General features: G+C 40.9%; 1 protein-coding gene across 2 annotated transcripts in view; it reads left to right on the top strand.

Annotated features, from left to right (window-relative positions):
- The window catches only part of MATN2 (matrilin 2), a 95,577-nt gene extending 75,673 nt beyond the window's left edge, over positions 1–19,904 (top strand). For both annotated transcript variants that reach the window (XM_063451216.1, XM_063451215.1), the window contains exons 12-16: positions 11,274–11,687; positions 15,298–15,450; positions 17,284–17,319; positions 18,255–18,341; positions 19,340–19,904. In XM_063451216.1, coding sequence (XP_063307286.1) covers positions 11,274–11,687; positions 15,298–15,450; positions 17,284–17,319; positions 18,255–18,341; positions 19,340–19,458 — 809 coding nt within the window. In that variant the 3' untranslated portion in view covers positions 19,459–19,904. The remainder of the gene's footprint in view (positions 1–11,273; positions 11,688–15,297; positions 15,451–17,283; positions 17,320–18,254; positions 18,342–19,339) is intronic.
- The last annotated feature ends 581 nt before the right edge of the window (positions 19,905–20,485 follow it).

The following is a 20,485-nucleotide window of genomic DNA, read 5'->3' as shown; positions in this document are numbered from 1 at the left end:
TTCATGTTATGCTAATCAGTAGCTCTTTGCCATACCCGCTCCTTCACGGCTCTGACTTTCAATGTTGTCAGAGCACAGGCTGAGAATCTCTGAGCCTGTGCTCTGACTCACTAACTGAGCGCCGGAACCACGAGGGAGAGGATATGATCTGACTGCACCTACTGCTGGTGCGTACCAGTGGACCACCAGCGAATCGTTTAAATTAAATATGCTGGTGTACCCAACTTGTGAGATGTGTTGGCCGCCGGTCGCCTCTGTTGTCATGGCACTCTGCGTGACCGCACAGCGTGCACACCCCAACGGCTGGCCCTGCTGACACACACTGACGTTACTACTTAGACATCCCTCAATATTAATACAGACATCAGAGTAAACACCAATAAACTGTGGAAACAGAGCTGATCCCCCCAAATTTATAAAGATTTGCTTAGAGGATTTATTGTAAGATTAAATCATGCCTCCTCCTCTCTCTCTCCCATGCGCTGCTCTGTAGGCTGGGAGGAAGTGAAGAGTAATCACATTCTCCCAGCACAGTGCCACCTGTGGCTGCATGTGGAACAGCTGTTTAATGTAATGCTTGCAGGACGGCCAGCTGCCGCAGAACCTCTTTGTTCCCGTCTCTGCAAAGGGCTCCAGGCACTGCTTGTTGTGAGTGTGAGCCACTGTAAATTAGGGGCAGAGGGCACTTGCACTGCGGTCAAGACGGGTCTGGGCAGGAGGAGAGTGCAGTGCAATCAGTGCACTCCCCTCCTGTGGGTCACCAGTAGACTGGTGCACGTGCCCAGGATCAGAGCCGGTGCAAGGATTTTTGCCGCCCTAGACAAAATAAAAATTTGCCGCCCCCCATGTGACATCACAATGCCCCACCCATATGATCTGCCATATGAACTAACGCCAGTGCTGCACACAGTGTGTGTTTACATTAAAAAGCCTGCAGGGACCAGCTATAGACACCAGAACCACTTCATTAAGCTATAGTGTCCCTTTAATGTGAGGTAAATTATAGATTAGTGTCACTAATAATATACTAGATTGCCTACTTACAATTAGATGAGGATGATGATGGGCTGCAGTTTGGCTCCACTGGTCTGGTGTAGAACAGGATCTCTGGAGGCTGTTTGTAACTGTGGTCACAAAATTCAATGTTCTGGGAGAATTGGAAGCAGCTCCATTTTTTGGGGGCCCCTTACACAGCTCAAGGTCTGGGCCCCAGGGCCCGACGGTGAGTATGCCCATAAGGCCCACTCATAAGTCCAATTATATGTTCCACCCACCCATGAGTTCGCTCACAGGGAGTGGAGTGTGTAGGGGATGTGTTATGTGTTTTTGTAGAGGATCTAATATGTGTGCTTATGGTATGTAGTGTATAGGGATACCAGTTTGTGCAGGTGATGCAGTGTGTTTGTGTGTAGTGGAAGCAGTGTGTATTTGAGTATAAGGGATGTATTGTGTGTTTCTGGTTGTGTGTAAGGGATGCATTGTGTGAATCTGTGTTTGTATGCATAAGGGATGCAAGGTGTGTGTATGTATGTGTGTGCATTGAGTGTAAGAGATGCATTGTGTTTCTGTGTGTATGTAAGAAAAGCAGTGTGTGTGTTTGCATGTGTGTGTAAGGGTTTGCATTGTCTGTTTCTGTGTATGTGTGCAAAGGATGCATTGTCTTTGTGTGTAAGGGTTGCATTGTGTGTGTGTGTAATGGATGCATTGTGTGTTTCTCTGTGTGTAAGGGAAGCATGTTGTTTTTCTCTGTGTGTATAGGGATGCATTGGTGTGAAAGAGCTCCCTGTCTTGCTCCCTGTCCTACAGAGCTGTCCCTTGGAGCTCTCCCCTGCCCCTTAGTGGTCTCTCCTCTCCCCCACCCTCCCCTAGCGGTCTTTTCTCATACTCACCCACCATCCCTGTGCTCTTCTCATCCCCCCCTCCACCCTCCCTGTGTTCTTCTCACTCCTCCCTCTGTGTGTTCTCCTCACCCCCCCCTGTGTTCTTCTTACCCCCCTCCTCCCTGTGTTCTTCTTACTTCCCCCCCTTGTTCTTCTTACTCCCCCCTTCTTCTTCTTACTCCCCCCTTCTTCTTCTTACTTCCCCCTTCTTCTTCTTCTTAACCCTCCTACTTCTTCTTACTCCCCCTTCTTCTTCTTACCTCTCTTCTTCTTCTTACCCCCACTTCTTCTTACCCCTTCTTCTTCTTACCCCCTTCTTCTTCTTCTTACCCCCTTCTTCTTCTTCTTACCCCATTCTTCTTCTTACCCCCTTCTTCTTCTTACACCCCCTTTCTTCTACTTACACCCCCCTTCTTCTTCTTCTTACACCCCCCTTCTTCTTCTTACACCCACCTTCTTCTTCTTACTCCCCCTCTTCTTCGTCTTACTTCCCCCTTCTTCTTCTTACCCCCATTCTTCTTCTTACTCCCCACTCTTTTACTTTCTCCCCCCTTCTTCTTCTTACCCCCCTTTTTCTTATCTCCCCTCCTTCTTACTCCCCCCCTCTTCTTAATCTCCCCCTCTTCTTACTCCCCCCTCTTTTTCTTACTCCCTCCTCTTCTTCTTCTTACTCCCCCCTCTTTTTCTTACTCCCTCCTCTTCTTCTTCTTACTCCCCCCTCTTTTTCTTACTCCCCCTTCTTCTTCTTACCCCCCTCTTTTTCTTATCTCCCCTCCTTCTTACTCCCCCCTCTCCCTCTTCTTCCCCCCTCTTTTTCTTTTCTCCCCTCCTTCTTACTCTCCCCCCTCTTCTTACTCCCCCTCCCCTTACTCCCCCTTCCCATCTTCTTACTACCCCCTCTTATTACCCCCTCCCCTCTTCTTACTCCCCCCTTCTTCTTACTCTCCCCCCTCCCCTCCTCTTCTTATTCCCCTCTCCCCCCTTACTCCCCCGTCTTCTTATTCCCTTCCCCTCTTCTTACTCCCCCCTCCCTTCTTCCTACTCCCCCCATCCCTCTTCTTACTCCCCCCTCCCCTCTTCTTATTTCCCTCCCCTCTTCTTACTCCCCCCTCCCTTCTTCCTACTCCCCCCCATCCCTCTTCTTACTCTCCCCCCCTCCCCTGTAGCGTGGCCGAGCTCCTCTCCGGTCCGCGGTGCCAGGCCGGAGTGATAGGAAGGTGCACGCTCAGTGTGCACTTCCTGTCAGTCCGGCCGGTTACAGGAAACAGAAACTCCGAATGCGTTCCTATAGGGATTTTACTGATGCTAGAGCTCCTCATGAAGAGCATGAGGAAAACCAGCGTCAGTTAGGCGTACAAAAGTCAGTTAGCCACCAGGAAGTGCCTCTAGTGTCTGTCTGATTGACAGCCACTAGAGGCAGTCTGAGTCCTGCAAAGTAATCATTGCAGTTATTCAAAAATGTGAGACAGGAACACTGCAATGAGATGGAGTGGTCTGTGTGACTATTGTGCTCGTTTAAGTTGATGTCAAAACCAGCAAACTATACACAAGAATCCATTAGGAGGTGAGTTTTTATAAAACTGTTATTATCAACTTTCACAGCAGATACTTTTCCACATGAATTGTGATACCCTGGGTACCCTCATAGTCCCTCACCTCTTGTCCATTTCCCCATTGATTTATTGGTGAGTTTGTGGTAGAAAACTTGAGTGCAAAGTAACACAATTTAACTATGTACTAGTCCAGGGATAGGCAACCTTCGGCTCTCCAGATGTTGTGGACTACATCCCCCATAATGCTCTTACACACATAATGCTGGCAAAGCATCATGGGAGGTGTAGTCCAAAACATCTGCAGAGCCGAAGGTTGCCTATGCCTGTACTAGCCGGTCTAACTCAGAGAGGTTTCAGTTTATAACATTCTCCATGCAAAGCAAAGGGGCTTTATATTCAAGCATATAACTAGCACTGTTCATTCTCTACTAATTGGCGTATGTTTGCTTAGATAATAATATATATATATATTTTTTTTTTGCTTAAATCCTGCAGTTGCAACGGTGTCTGCAAGGACACTAAGCCATGTGCCTTGTGAAAGAAACTCTTGCCGTGCCACAATGTGGTGTACCATAATTATCTTAATGCTGCAGACACTGTAGACATTTTATACTGTTTGCCATAGTAAATTGCTGCATGTGCCAGATTTGTAGATAGATATAGTGCTGCAATGTGCACCTACATAAGCCCATGGCGTTAAATGAAATAGGTCACATCTTTTTGCTCACTAGCGCGAATCATTTCATTCAGTGGTCTAAATTGTAATGTGGTTAGCAGCTAGGGCTGCCAGAAATGTGTTCATTTCCCCTCTGCAGCATTTGACATATGCAAACACAGGGCAGTACTTTTCTTGCGCAGCCCCTCAGTATGGACAGGTGATTTGTTTCCGTAAAAACATAGATATCATCAGTGTTTTGTCACTAAATTCCTATTTTTTTTTGTGTGCAGGGGGTTTCTTAACCCTTTAGTACCAGTGCTGTAAACACAGCATCTTCGTTTGTAATCTACTGAACATGGATTTGCAGTTCTCAGTACAATGAAATCGCCCGATACATGTTGTTTTAGAAATGAAAGAGTTAGGACAAAAGAGTAATCAAGCTCAAACTAAACGATAGGATTTGCCTGTGTAAGCAAATCAGTATTCAGGATGTTACAAATCAGGCTGGGACAGTCAGTGAGACATTTTCAGACATATAATCCCTTTATGCATCCAGTTTGAAATGAATTCTCTAATCGAGTAATATAATGCACTTTTTTTTAAATATAATAACGTATAAGGGAATAGCCAGATGGTTCGATCCATGGGGAAGTTTGCCAGCATTGCGTATACTCTATAAATAGGGCCTTTAAAGTGGCACTCCTGTCTAGATATTACATTAAATATATAGGCGAGAACAGTAACTTAAAATAATGAAAGATACTCATACATGATGCAAATCCTTTGCTGGGCTGACTCTGAAGAGGGATATGTGCTGACTTGGAGAATGCTCTAAAGGGACATTGTAGCCGGCACAGTAACTGCTTTGTCTCATTGAAGTGGTTATAGTGTCTGGAGTCCCCTGGTTCCATCCTGCCATTAAGCTGTAAACTGGTTTTAATATTTTAATGCTAAACAAGAGTCCATAGCAAATGTGGTAAATGAGGAAGCATTAACCTGAGTAGCAATGGGCAACTGTGATTGATTGTGGTTGAGATTGTCAGCTGACCATTTACAGCATATCAAAACACCCATCGCTGGTATTGTTAGAAGGAGGTGTGTAAACTCTGCCTTAACCACAGGTCCACTGGGTGTTGTTGGCCAGGGACCCTAATTTAGTGTTAAACTGCTAAAAATAATTGTTTGAATTGGGCCAATATACACACACTCATACACCTTATTACAGATCAAATCCCACACATTACACCCGAATTGTGTCTCCTGAAGAAATTACCAGAGGGTTTACCTAAGGTTAAAATTATTATGTTAGGTTATCTATTAATTTCAGCTTCTTCAGCTATTCCCAGAGGCCTTTCCGTGACAGAGGCCTTGCATAGCATATTCGAGTGAAAGTGTTGTGAACTAGCCTTTAGGACTCCCTCTGTGTTTTTAGAATCACTGAAACAAGATTGGACGAGCTGGGAAAGGGACGTCAAAGGCCATTTCACTGGTTTGCTGAGCTTATACCATAATCTATGCATATGGGCACAGCAATGGTTCTGCGAGCTGTAGTTTATCAAGGTTCTAAATTAGATGAGTAAAGAAATGTTTTTTTAACCTTTTATTGGCCAGGGGGCAGTAGAAGGGGAGGAAACCACAAAGGGGGAGGGAGAGGAGGCATAGGAAACTATAGTGTTACGAATACAGTTTTGTATTCGTAACACTATAGAAACCCTTTAATATCAACAAAAACAATGTGAGTGTGCTATACAATTCTTTCTGACATAGTGTGACATAGTTTCTCAGCAGCGCACTCTAGTGGAGAAAAATAGAATGATCCAAACTGACTTTAAAGGACCACTCTAGGCACCCAGACCACTTCAGCTTAATGAAGTGGTCTGGGTGCCAGGTCCAGCTAGGGTTAACTAATTTTTTTTATAAACATAGCAGTTTCAGAGAAACTGCTATGTTTATCAATTAGTTAAGCCTTCCCCTATTTCCTCTAGTGGCTGTCTCACTGACAGCCGCTAGAGGCGCTTGCGTGATTCTCACTGTGAAAATCACAGTGAGAGCACGCAAGCGTCCATAGGAAAGCATTATGAATGCTTTCCTATGTGACCAGCTGAATGCGCGCGCAGCTCTTGCCGCGCGTGCGCATTCAGCCGACGGGGAGGAACGGAGGCGGAGAGGAGGAGGAGAGCTCCCCGCCCAGCGCTGGAAAAAGGTAAGTTTTAACCCTTTTCCCCTTTCCAGAGCCGGGCGGGAGTGGGTCCCTGAGGGTGGGGGCACCCTCAGGGCACTCTAGTGCCAGGAAAACGAGTATGCTTTCCTGGCACTAGAGTGGTCCTTTAAATACAGGAACCATGTTATGAAATTAGTCAATAGCACTGATAGTTATTTCTGATGACTATGGCTGAGGATGATAGGAGGTATTGCCCAACAACAGTCTGAGTTGAAATGTTTAGCCATTGACTGATCATGGAATCACCTTGTTTGAGAGTTACAGTATGTGTATGTAGGCTCAGTGTACATCAATGGGTGAAATGGGTTAATCGTAGTATGAATTATCACATTGTTATTCACTAAATTAAGGCAAGAGTAGCTGAATGGAAAGCATAACTGACTTTTGACCTAAAGCGTGAAATTCTCACGTTTATGAATAATCCTGTCAGCCTTTTTCCAAGCTGTGTGTGACCAACCAGGAATGTTCCCAGCTAGGATTGGAGATGTTGGTGGTTCACATTGGCATTGGATAGATTTCTGGGCACCTCCTTGAAGCTCCCCAGTGCTCTAAATGTGAGGGAAGCAAGATCAGTGCTTGTGGCAAAACAGATCTCCACCATTGTATCCTTGTTGTAATGAGGTCCATTACGTCATCATAACCCAGAACTCTCCGAACTACTAATACTCTATTTAAATTGTCACGATTCAGGGAACCCAACACGCTAACACACACACACACACACACACAGAAAAGGTGCAGTACCGGACCTTAGAGTGGCCGGGCTAAGCACACACAGAATAATCAGGAGACAAGCCGAGTAAGGGGAACCAGAAGACAGAATAACGAGAAACAAGCCGAGGTCAAAGAGTAGGAGAAAGTCACAAAGTCAGATTAACAAGCCAGAGAGTACGTAACCAGAAACACAAGTTCAGTATCAATACTAGTAAGCAAAGACCACAACAGGGCAGGGAGGAACAGGAAAGGTAAGTATATAAACCATAAGGTTAATTCTGTTTGGATAATTTCCAATCAGAATTAACAATCACACGTGGGAGGTATCTAAACCTCCCACTGTGATTGAGGCACTGTGCCTTTAATGCCGGGTCAGGTGACTGACCCCGGCGTGTCATATATTGGGCGGTCTCCCAGCGTGCAGCGTCATGCATGCTGCCGCTGGGGGACGAGGCTGAAGGGATGCCGCTCGCCGAGCCCACGTGGAGGAGGGGATCGCGGACGGCTGGAGGGTGAGTACTGCGAGCGGAGTGCAGCCTCCCCTCGCAGCCGCCCGCGGGATCCCGACATAAATTACCAGACTGCTGGGGAGCTTAGCCACAGGTCTGCACAGAATCTCTCAGCTCCCAATCAACTACTGTCAGGGTTCAGAGAACCTTTAAAAGAAACATGGCCCATCATTATAGCCATTGGCTGTCTCAAGATAGCCATATTTATTCTGGTTCTTAACCCCAAATCTATCACAGAGAGCTGTTATCAGTGGGATTCATTTTGACTTATCAGGAGCGTTATATTCATCTGTCTCCTGGCTACCTCATCTATAATAATCTATATTGCTGCCGCACCACCATCCCCAGTATGATGGAGATATAATCTCTCCTTCAAAATAAATCTGATGAATGCATTGTGTAATTTATTTTTCTTATTTTTACATATATATTAAATTATTATTGGTATTTATATAACGCCAGATTATTCCGCAGCGCTTTACAATAAGAGGGGAATTTAACAAATGAGACAATAACAACATGTAGCAGGAACAATAGGTAGTTGAGGACCCTGCTCAAACGAGCTTACAGTCTAGAGGAGGTGGGGTATAAAAACACAATAGAAAGGTTATTGAGAGAGACAGCAAATAGACATGGTGGGAAAGTAGCAGAACTGGAGGTGAGAGTGGACTGTGGCCCTATAGGAGAGAGCGAGAGCAAGGTTTGAGATATAGAAGTTACTCTTGGAGGCCATAACCATTCCTGAAAAGATGGGCTTTGAGAGACTTCTTAAAGGATTACAGACTAGGGGAGTGTCTGACAGGGGTAGGCAGGCTGTTCAAAAGGAAAGAAGTCGCCCGTGAGAAGTCTTGCATTCGTGAATTTGCAGTAAGGGTGCGACAGGAGAAGGTCACCAGTAGAGCGGAGAGATCGAGAGGGGGCATACCTATGAATCGATGAAGAAATGTAAGAGGGGCTAGAGTTGGTTAGGGCTTTATAGGTAATGCTTAGTATTTTAAATTGACACCTGTAGGGTACAGGAAGCCAGTGTAAGGATCGACAGAGGGGTGAGTTGTGAGGAGCGACAGGAGAGAAAGATCAGCCTGGCATTCACCACAGATTGTAGGGGGGCAGTGTGGCTTCTGGGGAGACCAATTAGGAGGGAATTACAGTAATTCATTTCGTATCCTCTGCAAGAGATTACTAGAGCATGAAGAAGCTCCTTGGCAGCATCTTGCATAAGAAAGGGGCATACGCAGGCAATGTTTTTAAGTTGGAATCGACAGGTTTTAGCAACAGACTGGACATGAGGCGCAAAGGTGAGGCCAGGATCAAAAGTGACACCAAGACAACGAGCTTGAAAGGATGGAGTGAGGCAGGTACAGTCAACCTGCAGGGAGAGTGAAGGAGGAGGATCAGTGTTATGAGGAGGAAAAATAGGAAACTCAGTTTTAGAGAGATTGAGTTTCAGAAAGCGGGAGGACATCCAATCAGAGATAGAAGAGAGGCAATTGGTGACACATTGTACAGCAGGGGAGAGGTCAGGGGAGGAGACATATATCTAGGTGTCGTCAGCGTACAGGTGGTAGTGGAATCCAAATGAATTAATGAGTTTACCAAGAACTGAACCTTGAGGGACTCTGACTGAGACAGGACGCGGAGAGGAGGTGCTGTTGGTAAAAGAGGCACTAAAGGAGCATTGGGAGAGATAGGAGGAGAACCATGAGAGGGCTGTGTCACAGAGAGCAAGAGATTGAAGAGTTAGGAGAAGTAGTCCAGGATCAACGGTGTCAAAGGCAGCAGAGAGGTTAAATAAGCATTAACAAATGAGTGACAGATATAATTGTGCAGTTGAAGAATGGGTTTTGGTGTTAATAATGCCGTGTACCTAATCTGTACTAGGTCTAAAAAGGCTAAAAATCACTGATAGAAAAACCTGGGGTTATACTGTAGATCTGCTTTAAAATCAGGATTTTAGATGATATGAATGATTTACATGATGAGCTTAGATGGCCCACCTGGCCCTGCATCATTCAAATAATTAAAATAATAATAATAATATATAATTCAGTGTTTATTGAGCATCAATCACACAGGCAGGTCTGACAAACATTACAGCGCTGAATAGATCTATATAAACATTGCAGTACAATAAATGTAAAATTATTAGTATTTAAAAGAAAACATGATCACAGAAGGTGGAGTAAGAAAACAGAAGAAGAAACTAATTAAGTCCGAGGAGAGAGAAGAAAGAAAGGGAAAGGGAAACAGGTGGGATGGATGTAGGAGAAATGGTGGAAGGGAAGGGGTCTCAAATCAATTTTTTTTACCTTTCTGCACCTTATTGCTTAAAGTTTACATAGGCTTGAAGATAAAGCAATGCTGTCTAGAAGATGGAATAGTAAGTTAGTTAAAGGGACACTATAGTCACCTGAACAACTTTAGCTTAATGAAGCAGTTTTGGTGTATAGATCATGCCCCTGCAGTCTCACTGCTCAATCCTCTGCCATTTAGGAGTTAAATCCCTTTGTTTATGAACCCTAGTCACACCTCCCTGCATGTGACTTGCACAGCTTTCCATAAACACTTCCTGTAAAGAGAGCCCTATTTAGGCTTTCTTTATTGCAAGTTCTGTTTAATTAAGATTTTCTTATCCCCTGCTATGTTAATAGCTTTCTAGAACCTGCAAGAGCCTCCTGTATGTGATTAAAGTTCAATTTAGAGTTTGAGGTACACTTATTTAAGGTAAATTACATCTGTTTGAAAGTGAAACCAGTTTTTGTTTTTCATGCAGGCTCTGTCAATCAGACAGGGGAGGTGTGGCTAGGGCTGCATAAACAGAAACAAAGTGATTTAACTCCTAAATGACAGTGAATTGAGCAGTGGAATTGCAGGGGAATGATCTATACACTAAAACTGCTTTATTTAGCTAAAGTAATTTAGGTGACTATAGTGTTCCTTTAAGAAAAGAGCAGACACTGGGGCAATGTGACACGACTTGTAAGTAATGAAGGTTTGAGAAGAGTTCACATGAGAAGATTGTGCATGTAAGATGTCATTCATCAGATTGTCTGGCATATCCCACTAAAAGCCTCACTCTGATAAGGTTTAGAAGATCAAAGAAATCTGTCTGGCTGTGAATGCACCTCATTGGTTCATACATTTCCGCACATGTCATGCTGAAAAATCTGCCTTTTGAACAAAGAAGGGAATTCACAAAATTGCATATGGAATCTGAAAGCATCTGCCTAATTTGCATGTTTGTGTGTATAATTTTAACCCCTTTCCTCCCAGCTGCAGCTTTACACAGCCTAATTTTATTTTGCATTGCACAGTATTTCCAAACATTAAACCCGTTAGATTGCCCTCCCAGGCTTCACATGGGAGAGAATTGGTTTATCATAAGGGGCTCATGTAAGTCTATCTTTCTGGAGCAGAGGGACTATTTCAGTGTCTGCATGCAGAGGGTGGAGACACTGAATGGCAGTGCTGCTCACTGTGCACCACTGCCCCAGGAAGCACCTCTAGAAGCCATCTGAGGAGTGGCGAGTGGAGTTATCACTAGGCTCTAATGTAAACACTGCATTTTCTCTAAAAAGACAGTGTTATCAGCAAAAAGCCTGATGGGAATGCTTATACTCACCAGAACAAATGCAATAAGTTGTAGTTGTTCTGATGACTATAGTGTCCCTTTAATTAATGATGTAATATCTAACCATTGTGTAACATCTAACCATTGTCTTATCTGCTTATTTGTAGGGTGTGGAGAAGGGCCAGTTGACTTGGTATTTGTCATCGATGGTTCGAAAAGCCTTGGAGAAGACAATTTTGAACTTGTAAAGCAATTCGTCAACGGAATTCTAGATTCCCTGGAGATTTCTCAGAAGGCAGCTCGAGTTGGACTGGTACAGTACTCCACTCATGTCCGAACAGAATTTACGATGGCACAATACAGCTCTGCCAAAGACATGAAGAAAGCCGTTTCCCAAATAAAATACATGGGAAGAGGGTCTATGACTGGACTTGCATTGAAACTCATGTATGAAAAAAGTTTTTCTGAAGCTCAGGGTTCAAGACCACGTTCCATGGGTGTACCACGAGTTACGATTGTGTTCACTGATGGCAGGGCACAGGATGAAGTATCTGATTGGGCAAGCAGAGCCAAGCAAAATGGTAATCAATCACATTTGACTTTTTATTTTAGCATTCAAGTTTTTTTAAATAGAAGAAAAATGTAACATAGTACAGAAAGAAATAACTGTCACACAGCTAACATGGAACGCTGAAGTGTAGCATCACATAATCACAAAATGTACATATAATTATTTAAGGTAAGACAATCCCTATATATAGCTGATGCGCATATAACATGGATAGCTGCCTTAGACAATATAAGGTGAACTTGACTTTGTACATTGTTACCAGAAGTGATGATAAACTCTATCCATTATGAACAATAAATAAAAATGCTTAGAGCAATCATAAAAGTGTAACATTCTAGTTGATAATTCTAATGCAAAAAAACACATGAGGGCATCTGTTTAGGAGAACATTCGGGCAGAAACTGGAGAGAGCTCCAAAAAGCACAGCCTAGAGCAGGTGAGAAAGAATAGGTAGAGAGAGAAGTTATAGAAATAAGAGAGAGTCTAGAATAAAAAAAATGTAGAAGAGTAAATAAAGAAAAAAAAAAGAAGGGAATGGAGAGAGGTGAAAAAATGTAAGGTGACAATTTAAGGTTTCTCAATTTATTGACACTAAGAGCAAACTACTTGCACAGCTTTCAAAGCTAGCACAAATGATGTGAATGCCGCTCTCCTAAATATTCTCATGAGCAAACTTTAACTACCCCTACCACATAAGAAATGTGCATGGGAATTCAAAACAATAAAGTCCAGCATCAGAAATCCAGGAGAACAAGCCCAAAAGATGTTTGACAGCAGGATTCAACCTATTGCAGTGTGGTGAGACTCCGCAAAGAGGACAGACATAAAGTGGAGAGTAGACCACTGTGAACAGGAAATAGGCGTCGGGGTGAGATGCATTTAAGAGTTTATGGTTCCATCATTTGCTCAGAGAATAGAACAAGTGGCGTCTAAGAACAAACAGGTCCCCAGTTACTGGCCCATGTTTAGTATATTTAGTATTTTAGTATAGTAATATTTAGTTTTGTATAAATACATATAAAAAAATAATTAAACCTTAATTAAACATAATCATTGAAATCAAAGAACAAAGCTTTATATGCTAATTGCAACTTAGATATCACAGTTAATGAGAATGCCTCTTTTTGTTGTTCCTGAAAGTCTTACAGTAGATGTAAAATAATTGTGTCTAACAAAATGCTGGATCAGATGTCTTCTGACCGTTCGATGATGAGAAAACATTATCACAGAGCCCCGAAGCTAGGAAGGCAAATAACACGTCAGTCCGGCGGTTCACTGCTGAAAAAACATTACAAACTGCAACTTGATCCAGGGTTTTTATTATTGATGTAACCCTGGTAATTATAGACTGGTACTATCTGCCAAGTCTCAGCAGCGCACCGTCTAGCAGAAGGAACTCGCCACAGTCTAGAATATTTACATGTTAAAATACGTTACAGAAATGAAATACGTGTTTTGATCCATGCAGCATGCATAATACAATGTGCTAAATTATAACAGCCTACTACATTATGTCATAGAGCTGGGTGCTGTATAAAGGTGGGCATCAGGTGGGCATCATTCTACATGGATGCATGCATCTCGCTTGTTACATCACAGTGGGGTAGATTCTAATGAGACCCATTAGGTTGGTTCGGAATATTGAGGACCACCAAGAAGTAATCCACCAAAACATTCACGCAATACACCACGAAATTACATTTTAGATGTAGATTGTTGCTCTATGCTCGTTATTTTAGTGCTGAAAACGTTTTCTTGACTGTGCCTTTGAACATGCATGTGTTTATTTGCATTAACAGAATTTAAAACAAGCATTCCGATCCATCTCTCTTCTTATTGTCTGAAACACACTCTCCCCAGCCCAAAGTCTTGGCAATATAGCTAGCAATTAATTACACCTAAATAAAACACTTACAGGGCTATTTACTAAAGTGTGAATTCAAGTGAATTAGCAATTTATGGCCAGAGTAGCTGAATAGTCGAATTTTAAGTTTTGCTCTTCTGACCTTAAAGGGACACTATAGTCACCTAAACAACTTTAGCTTTATGAAGAAGTTTTAGTGTATAGATCATGCCTCTCAGGTTTCACTGCTCAATTCACTGCCATTTAGGAGTTAAATCACTTTGTTTCTGTTTATGCAGCCCTTGTCACACCTCCCCTGGCTATGATTGACACAGCCTGCTTGAAAAAAAACCCTAGTTTTACTTTCAATCAGATGTATTTCACCCTAATCAATTGTATCCCTTTCTCTGTAAATTGAACTTTAATCACATACAGGAGGCTATTGCAGGGTCTAGCAACCTATTAACATAGCAGAGGATAAGAAAATCTAAATTAATCAGAACTTGCAATAAAGGAAGGATAAACTTTAGATGACTCTTTACAGGAAGTGTTTAGGAAGGCTGTGCAAGTCATATGCAGGGAGGTGTGACTAGGGTTCATAAACAAAGTGATTTAACTCCTAAATTGCAGATAATTGAGCAGTGAGACTGCAGGGACATGATCTATACACCAAAACTGCTCATATGTCCCTTAATGTCCCTTTAAATTTGAAATTCACCTTGAAGTCTCCCTTTATTGAATAACTGTGTTTGTAAGTGGCTGACAAATTGATGACAAGTGTAGGATTTCTGTTGCTGTATAAGTGTCTCAAGATTGTAACTTGTTGGTTGATATATTATTCAGGAGGAGCAGAAAACACACAGCATTTCATTATTCATCCATACGGAAACAGACATAGCAATTTAGAAATGAATGAATGAATATGATGTCATTTATTTCTCAAAATCAAATCATTAGGAATCTCCGAACATTTCGAAATGCCAGGAAAATAAGTACTTTTTTCCCCAGACAGCCAGCACTAGATAAATCATTGTGTGCACTTCTGTGTCATCAATTGGCAGACTGGCATGATAATGATAGCATGTGCTGTGACTAATTAATACCGCTGCAGAACGTTGGGAGAGCTTCAGTTTGCATTTATGTAAGTGAATGTAAGTGCTAAAGATTTTTATAATGTGGTAGAAATTGCATGAAGAGCAATTGTCTGCCTTCCAGTAAGGGTCAACAAAAATGCCTTATAAATATAGAATTTAGAGAGTCTTGTGGTGAGACCACTTTTTTGGGCGTCTTTGCATAACACAGATACATCTCTGTGCAAGAACTTAAAGCGATACAGAGCACATTTTTTATTCAATCACAATATTAACAGATAAATATACTCATTTTAATAACTTTCTATATAGAAAGCCTCTCTCAGTAAAAATATTGTTAAATAGTTTTTCTCTAAGTTACTCGAAAGAGTTTTAGGAATTTTACCCCAAGTCAACAGTGAACGTTTGAAAATTCTGTTTGTGGTTTTCTATTTGTTGGTGTTCCATACTAAATGTAGATCATTTTAATATATTTTCATAGGTTGTTGCAGGGCCATTACACTGTATTGCAGTAAATTGCAATTTTGCTGCCTCTGTCTGTGATGTAAGTTCTTTGAGTCTTCAAGTACAGTCCTGACCTGATTACTCACAGCTACGGCCAGTAGAGGACTTTTGAAGGTCATTGTAGATACAATACATTGTAGTTGCAGTGTGATAATATTAGTTTCATTGTCTCTGCTTTCCAGGTATCACTATCTATGCTGTTGGCGTGGGAAAAGCAATTGACGAAGAGTTGCGGGAAATAGCCTCAGCTCCTCAAGATAAATATGTTATACATGCGGACGACTTCAGCTCGATGGGATACATTACTGAGAAATTAAAAACCAGCATCTGTGAAGGTACCACTTGTATAATGCATATTTCCTATCCTGCATGGGTTAACATTCACTGCATAATTTATATGATGTGAAATATGCATTAATGGCCCAACAGAATACTTATGCTGCAATGAAATGATTGGGATCATTATAAGCATACAATAATTTATAGAACACAGATGTACCCTGTGGTTATGTACAGCTGCGTACAGAGTGATAGTTCAGACAGGAGGCGAAATATTTGATACTGGGAACGCCCAGTATTTACTCTGGAATCTCATTTTATCCTTTTCGTAAATGAATTACATATTGTGATCAAACTGGGATGTAAACAGACAATTTACAATAATGTACACATATTGTCATGTAAACCATTATAAAGCATTTACACTAACTCCACCTTAAAGTTTATAATGGCACTAAAATATTTATAATAGCCCTAATCCTTTAAGGCACTACCCCAAGGCAATCGTCCTAACCCTCACCTTGATACTTTAACCCTAAATGTTTTGTCTTCATCAGCTGACACTCAACCAATGAATTCCATCCAAGTAGAGACAGAGTTGGATATGTGTAAAGCGGAATGAGAACTTGTGCTTTAGTGATAGCAACGAAGACCAAAAATACTGTGGGTGGTCAGAGGACCCTGGTCAGGGTCAAACCATTTGTTACGGTTTAACATCTTACCGTGGTATGGTGCCGGGGTTAGTCCTGGTATGGTAACCAGTACAATACACCAAGTTATGGTACTTATCCTAGCTCTAACCCTAATTTAAACAATATTGTAGTACATAAGATTACATAAGGCGGAAATATATTTTATGGGTAAATAGTGCCATCTCGAGGTTCTGGAAAGATTCATAAACACATTGTCTTCATTAATCCTCAATGGCTTGATTTTCCCATAATGCATTCCAGGTATCACTATCTACGGGGGAGCTGACGTCGGCAGGGGAGGAGAGGTCACCAGTGCCGAGGGAGCCCGGTGCTGGAATAAGGAAAGCTGCTAAAGGGGTTTTAACACCTTCAGCGCCACGGGAGGGGGACCCTGAGGGTGGGGGCACCCTCAGGCCACTATATTGTAAGGAAATCCGCTATGTTTTCCTAACACTATAGTGATCCTTTAACCCCTTAATGACACATTTTTCCCTTTTATTCCAGAAGTTTGGTCCTTAAGGGGTTAAAGTAAAAACTAGCGAGAATTTTAAAAAATAAATAGCACAACCTATAGCTAACTTTAGTTGAGCTATTGACTTGTGTATACGTTTTACTAGTGGCAATTCCGCTTTAACCCTTTCTATGTACCAACGGATTGTGTGAACACTAAAGAAAGGAGAATAGTTGTTACCTTAACCTAGACAACATGTAGGGGCACATTGCAAAGGATAAGCCTAGAATTGTGTAATGGGTAGTTACTTTTGCAGTTACAATATATATTTGTGCTGCCATCTAGTGGATTGCAGGAAATTCGCACTATCACAGTCTTCATTAGATTTGACTGTGTAGACAGAATGTCTTGAATGCTCAGTTAAGCTAAAAAATTATACAATTGGATAGGCAATGACTGGGTATTTCTCAGTGATGATCTCAGCCAGCAGAGTCTGGGCTGCCACACAGAGACAGAACGCCAGGGGAGTAAAGGCACACCAGGGGAGTAAAGGCACACCAGGGGAGTAAAGGTATGTAAAACCCTTAATTTAATGCATACGGTGCGCCCAATAATCAAAATTGTTAGTAGAACACACATGCTTGTATTCCTAACGCTATAGTGTTTCTTTAATAATTTTCATGAAATAGCTTCTGTATGGAACGTGAAATTATTGAAATAATTTTCTGAAATACATTTATTTTCAGGGTGGAGCAACTGGAAACGACCTACTGATCTCTCCGGTAAGTATTTAACAAGAAGATTTAGTCCACTTAATTCTATGTTTTGTTGTTTGTTTGTTTTTTTCAATAAAAGTGATCTTTAAACCCAAGTTACACAATGTTGTATGAATTTTCTACGGCAGTACTAACAAAAGGCTTATGCAAGCTCACCAACCTTCAGCACCATCTGGTTTGGTCGCTGAGCTAGGTTCAATCCAAATCAGTGTTCCAATGACTCCTGGTAAACCAGAGGACTATTTCTCTCCCACCTTTTCTACACAATGCTCAGTGGTGAAATGAGTGTGGGTCCCTTTGGTCCTCATTTTTTACAAATAGGTAGAGATTTGCACTAGTGAAAAAAATGTTTTGGTTTGTTTCATTTCCATTCGTTAATTTTCGTATTCCAGTTTGTCCAAGATTTGGAAATTATTGATAAAATGAAATTAAATTCAGAAAAAAATTGAAAGGGAAACAATATTCGGCTGATATTATTCAGCTTATTCCAAAGGATACCAAACTAGGGCACAGTCCTAATTTGGAAGTCTTAAAAATGGTAATCCTACCAAATTAGTGAGCTAGCTACTAAACAAAACTAAAAGACCAAAATTAATAAAAAGGGACTTTTTTGTTCTTGATATTTCAGTTGTTTAGTAGATAACTTACGACGTAGGATTGAAATATTTAAGGATAAAAAAAATACAGGAGCTATCTGCTATATAGCACCTTAATTTAATATTTTGATCATACAAATTAGTAGTATCATCAGTAATATCACTATATGGGAAAGTGCAATCCCATTTTGCTAAAGTTAGCAGTACGAATGAATTCTACCTATCATATCAAGGAATATGATGGTAGAACTCAAAACGTTTGTATCCATTAATAGGAACAGATCATCTCAGTAAAAAATGCTTTAGATTGTGACATTCTGATGAATAATTATGTCTTTTTTTTAGGTCAAACTTCTGAATTGACATCAGGAACTAGTGAAGTCACAGTCTCTTGTTCCATGTCTGCTATAAAGTTCATAAGCCAAGCAGAAGGTAAGAATTATTTATTTAACAGGTCTAATATAGCACTTTTTATCTATAGGGCTTTACAATTCATGCAAAACTACCTTTGGTAATTATACAAACTGGGCCATAATGAATTAAACACACAGGGAAATTGTAGATTGAGACAAAAAGTTGTGGGGAGAAAATATGATTGTTCCAATATAATGACTACTGCTTAGCAATCAGTATACGGTGCATAGTGAGAATGATGGAGATAGAATCTAGAAGCACTATGCATTGAATGAGGAGGAAAGAGAAGACAATGAGTATACAGTAAGTAAAGCATAGAATATACACAAAGAGGCTGAAAAGAAGAATGAAGTCAGAGGGGATCCTTGGTCAAGTGGACTTACAGAGAAAGGAAGGGGGTGTTGACCAGAAAAGTGTTTATTGTGGAAGACGATTGACCTAGTTGGTTCTTATGGCCCGAATCAATTTGAATTCTATATAATTATGGATTCAATTTAATATTTTTGTAAAGCTTTTCAAATGATTTTACATTTTTAGATAAACCCTTAAAATGATTTAGCATTTTGAAAGACATAGGCATACTCAAGCCAATTCAAAACCTGTTCCTTTCAACTGAAGACACTGATCAGAGGAGATAAAATAATCTGCAATTATGAACTGTTCCAGAAGAATTGTTTGAAGCACGAACACACACAAAATAAAGAGATTACAAACATGAATTCATTCAGAAGGAAGCCTCAGAGATGGCAGGTCCATTGCAGGCAATCTGAAGAACGGTTATCAACTTTCAGCAATACGTCTTCCGATCTATATTTATTCTGTGGAATAGTAAATGTCCTTGTTTGTGCACCATCTTGTATTGATACTTCTAATGGTATGCTTATGTACACTGGCAGTAAATTATACATAACCTCAAACCTTTCACATACACTACGCTTATAACTGTGTTGGGCATTTTGGACTCTAATAGCTGAATTTAAATGTGACTTATTTTATTCTTTAATTTTTTTTTCTAGAAAAATCTGCGGAAGAGCAGTGTAAGTGTAAAAATATAATGGATTTTCAGAACAACGCTAATGAGGAAGTCAAGAAGTTAACCCATCAATATATCCTTTTTGGGAACAACATAACCTAATGTATGTACATTACAGAGCGCTAACACGTGAAATAATGACAATACATAGATTGCTGCTGAGAGATACCTGTAAAATGAGTGAGTAAGAGGTTTCGAATTACTTGTAGTGGCAAACATAAGAGGCCTCTGCTTGTGAAACATCTGGTTTTAAAACTATGGCCATTAAAATCAGCATTGTCTCCCTTTTACTTTGGTCACTCCAGTCTCCATTGGGGAAGGCTATCTATAAATTATTGGGGAAACATTACTGTTAGCATTTGCTTTCATTTAGCCACCAGAGCTGTAATCCTGGCTCACAGTCTGCATCCATAATAATCTCAAATGTAATCTAATGGATTGTGGTCAGGGCTATGTGAAAGTCAATCAATTTCTTCAACTTCTGTATGGACCATTCTGTACAGGGGTTGTGTTGTTTTGAAACAAGAAAGGATGTTCCACAAACTAATGCCGCAAAGTTAAGAGTGCAGGATCATTCGGGACCTTCAAACTTACTTAAATCTCCGACTCTGAAACCTAAACCTTTTTGTCTTGATTATCGTTATCATTTTTTGGTTTAATTTCCATTATTTGAAGTGACAAAGATATATATATAAAAACATCAATGTTCTACAGTGCAGTTTATTTGCTAAACAGATGAATGTTGTCATGTTGACACAATGTTAGTCCAATAGTTACTGGAGAAATCCGGTGAATTGGACTTTCATAACACATAGCAATAATATATGATAATTCTCACCCAAAATTAATGATTTAATAAATAACTTCAGTTCACTAATGGTACATAAACAAAAATAACTTAAATACCAAGCTTTCACACACCCATTAATTGAAATACCTTAATAAATGCACTATGAGGGTAATCTGCCCCTACTCATCCCCTTCAAAATGATCTATGGGTATCTACCCCACGCTGACCCTCAACTTCCTACACCTAGCTTTACAGCTGGTATTATTCAGTCGGTTGCTACACTGCGATATGGTAAAGTATAATCCATTACTTTAAATGTGCATTCCCTTGCTTACCATT

This window comes from Pelobates fuscus, chromosome 4 (genome assembly GCF_036172605.1).
Source record: "Pelobates fuscus isolate aPelFus1 chromosome 4, aPelFus1.pri, whole genome shotgun sequence".
Lineage (NCBI taxonomy): Eukaryota > Metazoa > Chordata > Amphibia > Anura > Pelobatidae > Pelobates > Pelobates fuscus.
This window is presented reverse-complemented; position numbering and strand designations above follow the sequence as displayed.